The sequence below is a fragment of the Condylura cristata genome, unplaced genomic scaffold (assembly GCF_000260355.1).
Source record: "Condylura cristata isolate star-nosed mole 26May11 unplaced genomic scaffold, ConCri1.0 scaffold00029, whole genome shotgun sequence".
Classification (NCBI taxonomy): Eukaryota; Metazoa; Chordata; class Mammalia; order Eulipotyphla; family Talpidae; genus Condylura; species Condylura cristata.
In genome coordinates, this window is record NW_004567130.1 from 17,163,250 (window position 1) to 17,171,492 (window position 8,243).

General features: G+C 51.9%; 1 protein-coding gene across 1 annotated transcript in view; it reads left to right on the forward strand.

Annotated features, from left to right (window-relative positions):
- The first annotated feature begins 7,053 nt into the window (after nt 1-7,053).
- RBM19 (RNA binding motif protein 19) overlaps nt 7,054-8,243 on the forward strand; it is a 104,694-nt gene continuing 103,504 nt past the window's right edge. The window contains exons 1-2 of the mRNA XM_012731157.1: nt 7,054-7,192; nt 7,824-8,006. Of these exons, the coding sequence (XP_012586611.1) occupies nt 7,157-7,192; nt 7,824-8,006 (219 nt within the window). The 5' untranslated portion in view covers nt 7,054-7,156. The remainder of the gene's footprint in view (nt 7,193-7,823; nt 8,007-8,243) is intronic.

The following is an 8,243-nucleotide window of genomic DNA, read 5'->3' on the forward strand; positions in this document are numbered from 1 at the left end:
TATTGATCTTTCTACAACATAGTCATAAAATAGGTATGTGACCATTATCATAGTTCTATGAATATGTATGTATGGCTACACAGATTTAGCATCTGTTAGCACATGGTCTAACTGTATATGAATTAAATAATATGTATTAGCATTTATCAAATATACCTATACATACATGCCTCTATAAATAAATATATATTATAAAAGAAAATATATGCATATAATTATAGGATTATATATAATTCTATGTAATTATAGAATAAATGGACAGTGTGACATATAGTATACAGACAGATGATGGGCTTCCGTGTAATAGAATTATGCCCATAGATGTGTGTGCTGCATTGATATCCTCTATATGGATGCTATCGTGCACATACACACATATATATACATCTATACATAATGTTATTGTTTTAGGACATCTTAATAGTACGCGCAGATTTTTTTACAGGCTTTTGATTATTGGTTAAAATTAAAAATTAAGTAAATATATTTTAACAAGACTCTGATATGGCTCTGTCTTAATATAGTATTTTATTTTTACATCATTTTGTGCCTCTTTTCATCTCAGTTGTAATCCTGTGGGCTTCCCACCACCAAATCACCCATGTGCCACCACCATAGTCCCGTGTACTCCCCCCCTTTTTGATACCATTCCTTACTCCACCCCCATAAAATGTCTCTGATTTCATTATTATTATTATTCCCCCGGTCCTGCTATGAATGAAACCATCTGGTATCTTTCTTTTTCTTTATTTCACTAAGCATGATCCCTTCCAGCTCCATCCATGTCGCTGCAAAAGGTATGTGCTTATCTTTTTGATTGATGAGTAATATTCCACTGTACCATGTTATGTTTAACTGGGGTCCAGGACCCACGAGACTAATGGTACTCAGTTGAGGGCATCTGGGATACTATAACTTCTCTTTGAAGCTATCCAACTCACCTAGGGATAAGGAATCTGGACTCTACCCACCAACTTGACTGGGTGAGGAGGATTCTGAGCATTAACTCCCCAAAACTTCTGTCATCTGTTGGGGGGGGGTCTGGGAAGACCTTCAGCCCAGGGCAGCCCTGAGTTGGGAGCTGAGGGTGAGTGCCGTGGGAGGAGCTGCGGGTTTCAGGGTCCAGAAAGTGTGGACAGGTGTCACCAATCTTTTTCTAAATATCATCATTGCCTGTTTTTCAGTGTCTTTCTAGAAAAGATCTGTGCACATATAAGCACATGTGTGTGTGTTACATATTTTCACACAAGCCATCGCCTAACAAAAGCCATATATATTTATGAAGTCATTGTCCAAATACTTGTTATAGTAAAAACAAAAATGTACAGTGTGATGTTTAAACCAAACTGGAATCACACTCCAGTAATGGTCTGCACGTGGCTTTCTCCCCCCAATTAATAGACATCTGAGCCTCTTTTCCTGGCATTAGTTTCAAGAGTTCAGTGAATTCCACTGGGTAGCTAAACCATAATGCTAATTTTTTTTTTCAAGTTTAAAACAACTCTTGATTGCTGGACATTTCATAGCTCTGATTTTTCTCATGACTGTCGCCAACTGCAAGCTTTCATCCATGTGTTCATTACTCCTTAGAGTCAGCTCCAAGAAATGCAACCACTGCAAAAAAGTCTCACGGTCAGTTCGAAGGAAATAACGTCGTCACACATGTACTGTTCGGCACTTTCCTCAGGTGCTACAGCCTGGTCTCCTCCCAGGAGCGTCGCCAGCACTGATGAGGATGCTCCTTTTGCCTTGCCGAGTGGTAACCCATTCTGCAGAGACCTGTGGGAAAGACCTCCAAAGCCCCACGATGCCGTGTACCTGAGCTGTTCATGTGGAACAGAGCAAAACCCTCCAGACCAGGTGCTGTGCTGGAAAGCCAGAGCTGCAGGCTTCCTGCACACCCTTGCTAGGCACAGAGGGTGTGCCGGCGATGGCCCAATGACCCCCAACCCCGCCCAGCTCTGTGCCCAGGAGGCTGGTCCCAGCAGACCCTACCACCCGGGGCTCCTTCCCTACAGTTGCCCTTTCGGTTGGGTTTAGCCAAGAGGGACATCAGGCAGATGAAGGTAGAACTGGGATCAGATCTCCCCAGCCCCCAGCCCAGCGTGGTTAAGGGGGCTGTGTCTGTGCCCACGGCTGCTGTCCGTATTACCCTCCCTCCCTCTCTGGGTCTGGGGTGGCAAGGCCTCTGCATTCCTCTCCTGTGGCTCTGGTAATAATCACCACAAATTTGACAACATGAAACAATGCAAATTAATTCTCTCATTGCTTTGCTCCAGAGACCAAAGTCCAAAATCAGTCTGCCTGTCTGGAACTTAAGGGTGAGTAGGGTCTCGCCCTCTCTGGAGTTTGGGGGAGAAAATCCGCTTCCCCATCCTTCTCCCAGCAGCTTTGGCCCAAGTAACCCGGGGTTATCTTATCTCAAAATCCTTGTAAACCCCTCTTATGGGGGTTCACACCAGGTAACATTCTCAGGTTGCAGAGTTTCTGCTGTAGCCATGTGGGGGGCCAGTTCTCAGCATGTGACCTGATCTTGGAGCCCTAACATCCTTGGCAGCCCTCCAGCACCCCCAACTCTGGGGTTGCCACCCCCCAAAGTACCCCCAGGAACTCAGTGGCCTTGCCCTGCATGGGAACCTCCTCAACAGAGTACCCCAGGCTTCCTCCGCTGCTCTCGCTCTTACTGCCCACATTAAACCTCTCTGGACACTTTTTTTTTTTTGTTCTGGATGACTTAAGTGTATTTAGCCAAAAAGTATTTGCTGACCAATTCTAGCCAGGTGTGCATGCACAGGTTTCTGCTGGCAAGGAGACAGGGCTCTAGCTCCCTGGATGGGTGAGACCAGAAATAAGTGCCATCCGTTGTGAAACAAGCCAGTGGGGCCATGTCTTTGGGGCTGGCGGCCAGGCCTTGGGCAGCGGCCCTGAAACTCCGAGTTTTCCCATCAGGTACGCGAGGACGCGTCCCGCTGCACGATTTTGTCTGCGATCCTCTGGCGCCCCCTGCTGCCCTTCTTCACAATTGCAAAACCCGAGGCACAGACACCCCGGAGTCCAGATGAGTCTGTTCCTACTAGGAAAAACGGCGAGGGGGTGGGCTTTCAGCCAGAGCGCTAGGACACAAAACCCCAAAACCCGCAGGGCGGCGTCAAGCTGACCTGCACCGTGCAAGGGGCGGTTTGCACGCTGCGAGGCACAGTGGTTGGGGTGTGGAGTCCCCATCCTGGCCTGTCCTCCCTGGCGGCAGGGAGCCCCAGGGAAGCCGGTCACGCTCTGCGCGCCCCTTGCAGGTTTATTTAGCCGCCATTCTCACCTGCAGCTGCATGGATCTTATCGGGGTGACGCCCAGCACCCCTCTTGCTGCCCCAGGTCTGGCCCCAGGGGTGAGCACACCCAACATGCACGCGAACCTGGCCTTGTTTTCCACCTTGTGATCAAGAGTGCAATTTCCTTCCTGAACCTCAGTTACCCCTGGGTTTCGGGAAGGGAAGACCCTTGCCCCAGACCTGCTGCAGAACCTATAAAAATGCACATGGACCGTCGTGAGCGCTCTACACACGGGCGAACTTTGTAAAGCCCACCAATGACGTTAATGACAAAGGGGGACCTTCGGGGGGGGGGGCTGGGCTGTCACCACCAGAATCCAGTGAGACACAGAGGCTGGGCCAGAGCAGCCGGGGCCGGGGCAGTTGGGGCCTCCAGATCCCTGAGGGGCAGAAACCGAATACTGCTGCTGAGGGGGCCCATCAGGTGGGACTGATGGGGGTGGGGGGCTCTTGGGAGCCAGGGGGCAGGAGACATCCAGATTGGGACATTGTGGAAATGAGTGAGTAAAAGTTGTGTTGACATCGGCATCCCCAAATCTGACTGGCTGTGGTTACACGTGGGATCCCCCAGGAGAGTCTGGGCGTGACCGGCCAGGGTATCTGCAGAGGTAAGCGAGGGTGAGCCATTGTATATAGTCATGAGGAGAAGCATGCATCTAAGGAGGTGAATGTTAATGTTCTGTGAATTGGGGGAGGAGACCCATGTGTTGGCTGAAACTTTTGGGGGGGGGGTAAGTCGTGTTTTTAGATTCTAGTAAAGATACGCACGCGTGTTCCTGAGAACTGCTGTCTACACACAGGGTTAGATTTTATGGGTAGGTGCTGGCGAACACTGTGAGATCCTATTTATACAAAAGAAACCAACTCAGACCCCCCCCCAGCACCCCTAAACACATGTGCAGATGAAGCCTCTGTTTGTTACAAAGGAAAAGAAGGCAAACTTCCAGACAAGCTCTGCTCTGCCAGGGACCCCCAGCTGGGATGTGGGGCCAGGGTTTGCATCCAGGCTGCCAACCTGCTCCACTTAGCTCTCCATCTGGCCCAGGCACTGGGTTGGGTGCCTGAGCCCCCGTGAATAAATCAAACACAACTCTGCTCTGACGGAGCGAGAGTCCTGTGGGGGGCAAAACTGCTCCAGGCACTCGAGGCTCTGAGTGGGACAGCCCTAGGACAAAACAGAGGTCAGGCCAGTGAGGGTGTGAGCGTGTCGGAGTGGGGTCCCCTTTCAGGCCGGGTGGCCAGGGAGGGCCTTGCTGGGGAGCAGAGACCTGAAGGGAGTGAGGGAGGCAGCTGGGGAGGTATCTGGAAAGCTTGGTTAGTGCAAAGGGCCTGAGGCAGGAGGCTCCTTGGTAGGCCTGAGGAACACCAGGAGGCTGAAACAGCTGAAGCAAAGGGATAGACCAAGAGGAGAATTCCTGCTGTGGACCCTCAGGAAGGCTTAAATAGAGGAGGGACAGGTCTGGGTTGGGTTTTAACAGGGCTGTGCGTGGAAAGATAGGAGTAAGAAGCCCCACGAAGCTATGGGAATAATACAGGTGAGTGATGTGGTGTGTCCTGACCCACAATGGATTAAGGTAAGGAGACCCGGATGGGGAGGTTCTCCAGGGCGATCTGGGGGAACCAGTGTGGTCACCAAGTACTCAGAAGAGGGGGCAGGAGGGTCAGAGTGACGAACCGATACAAGGAAGGCCGGGAAGCCGCTCCACTGCTGGCTTGTGCCGGTGGCCAGGCATGAGCCAGGAAGGGGCTGGGGACGTGGGGGACCAGGAAGCAGATTCCTTGAAAGAACACCGCCCTGCTGCCCGTCACCCCAGGACATGAGGCCTCAGAGCAGCAGTATGAGAGTGGTGGTCACTAAAATTGTGCTGATGGGTTCCGGTGCACCAGGGCATGAATATCCAGGTGTTTGGCCCGGGCTGAGGGTGGTGGAGATGGGGTAGGATGGTTTTGGCAAATCTTTAGGAGAGGGGGAGACAGAACTTGGAGATATATTAGACATGAGCTTTGGGGGGAAGACTGGGGCAACCTCCATTTTTCTGGGGGTCAGAGCAGCTGGGTGGACACTGGAGTCATCCATTGGGACAGCAAGCAAGTGACACGTGGATAAATCAGGATTAGTCAACTCTCTCCAGCCTGCCTCTCCTAACCCTGCTCTGTGCTCTCTCCCCACCAGGTCAGAAGTTGATCCTCAGGAGTAAGTCATGACTTCTTGCACCCCAAGATCACTCTTGAAGGCCATGGTGCCCCTGGCTTACACCTACCTGTTTTTTTTTTTTTAATCCCTGTGTCCCTGGAGGTCAGTCCCATGGGGTCTAGGTGGCCCTGGCTTATGTTTTCTAGGGGAGAAAAGGAGGCGAGACAAGGTGGAAGGCGGGAAGCAGGAAGACTAATCATAACGCTGTAAGGTGACTGTTTATTAAATCCATGGGCACATACAGCCCCGGAGCGTCCCGCCTTCCCCTGACATGTGGTGACCATATTTTCCTGGCGTTGGGACATGGGGATTGGCAAAGAGCATTCCTTTTTTTTTTTTTTTAAATACCTTTGAAAGACCTTCTGATTTGTGAATTTCTTCAGGGAAGGCTACATTGAGTTGCACATTTTAATAAAGGCAGTTCATGAAAATAATAAAATAAAAGCACATGAAACCAGGCTGGCTGGGCATTCCCTTGCCCTCTCATAAAAGACTAATATCTCAGAGCTGCCTTGTAAAGCCTGCTGCAGCCTGTCCGGACCAGGGTCGCCATGTGCAGAAAACAAGCCCGTAATTGTCATTTAATTAAAGAGCACTTTCATACCCAAGTATCTGCTGAACAAATGAACGGCTTCGGAACAGTGACCCCTTATGACATTTACTCTAAGCTTGAGGGGACGTTTTTACACGTGGACCCGTGTTTTAGCTGAGTACACAGTCTCCCTAAGACAGGGGACGGTGAAATTGAATCTCCGGAGTAACCCACTCACTACAAAGCACGCAAACCCTCATGGAGTGGGTTGTATGGCGTCCCCCGACTCCATGACCACGCCCGCACCCCCAGATCCTGCGAATATGACCTTATCTGGGTGAGGGTCTTTGCAGATGGAATTAACTGCAGGATCGCGACATGAGATGGCTCCGAGTCCTAAATCCAACAGCAGATTCCTTAACAGGAGAAAGGAGAGGAAGAGCGACCTGAGAGATGGTCACTGGAAGGGAGGGGCAGGTGGGCAGTGAGGCTGAGCCTGGTGCCAGCAGCAAGGGCAGGGCACCCCTGGCGCCTCCGGACGCTGGACGAGGCCAGGCAGGGATCTGGGGGTGCGGGGCAAGGCCCATCCACCCTCTGATTTTGTATTTTCTGGGCTCTTGAGCAGTAAACCAATACATTTCTGTTATAAGTAGCTACGTTTCTGGTAGGTCACTGGTCGTAGCAACCCTCGGAAGCCCATGCACCCCATTACCCTATCATCCAATGCTACAATAATAAACTAAAATAGAGGAATGAAACGATTTTTCCTGCTCGCGGCTCTCAGAGGACTCCAGAGCAAAAGCCCCGCCGATGGCCTGCACGAGCGCCCCCTGCCGCCGGCAGCCTCACATTGGTCTCTCCAGCCACCGCCTACAGCCCGCGCATGCGCAGGAGGCAAGCGTCAGGCCCACCCCGTGGGGGTGTGACTTCCTCGGAGCGGCCGGGTGTGGCCACGCCCACTTCCGCGGAGGGCCGGCCACGCTCTGAGCACGTGACTTTGTTCTACCTCGCCAAAGATGGCGGCGCCCATACCTTAGCGTGAAAGTTGTTGGTGAAACACGGTGTGCTTTCACGTTGGAATCGGAACAGCGGGGACCGTGCGCCATGTCGCGACTAATCGTGAAGAACCTCCCGAATGGGGTGAGTACAGAAAATCTGAAATTGGGGTCAGCCGATCACTGGGATCTAGGAGGAAGCGGCTGGGGGGCTTTCACTCAGAGGAGACAGACCTCAGAGTGGAGAAGCAGAGGAGGCTGTGAGAAGGCTTTCAGCACGAGATCGGCTGAGGAGCTGGTCGGGACCAGGTCCTGAACAACCTCCTGTTGAACTTCAGCCGCCGTTGGTGTTAGGCACTGAGACGTGATGAGACGGGGCTTGAGCGTGGTGTCTCCCAGGTTCTGGGGAAGATGATGCACTGCCTGAGGCACAGCTTTTGGCCCTGGAGACCTTGCACGGATTCCTTATCCTCCGCCGTGCAAAGCGGATCATTTCTCACTCAGCTCGTGATGGTGAGATTTTAGTGATGCCAGAGCACAAGAGGATGTCATGCCACCATCGTGAGGCTCGATGTCCTCATGGTGGCTGGGTCAAGCACAGGCCGAGGGCCACAGAGCTAGGACGTGTTGACGTCAGCACCGGGTCAGGTCCCCCGGCAAAGCACACTTGGGCCCCTGCCTCATCTCAGCTCACTCCAGGGGAGCGCCTTGGCCTAGGGCTTCTATCCCCTTGGCTCTGAGGACTCCCAGCTCCTCATGCACCCCTTCTGTCCCAGATGAAGGAAGAGCGTTTCAGACAGTTATTTGCCGCCTTCGGCACGCTGACAGACTGCAGCCTCAAGTTCACCAAAGATGGCAAGTTTCGCAAGTTCGGCTTCATCGGCTTCAAGTCTGAGGAGGAGGCTCAGAGGGCACAGAGCCACTTCCACAGGAGTTTCCTCGACACTTCCCGGATCACGGTGAGTCTCCCTGGGCTACCTACCCAGGGACCACTGCTCTTTCCCTCCCTCTCGAGTTCAAGTTTCTCCCATCTCAGACTGGAATGCCTTAGGTCTTTGAGGATGCTCACGCGTTTTTTTTCCTAAGGTTTATTTATTTATGCATACAGGGCTGGGGTACAGGCCAGAGGTGCAGGGATGGTAAGAGAATTCACTAGAGACAATGGGGAGCAGAACAGTCAGATAGATGAAGTACAC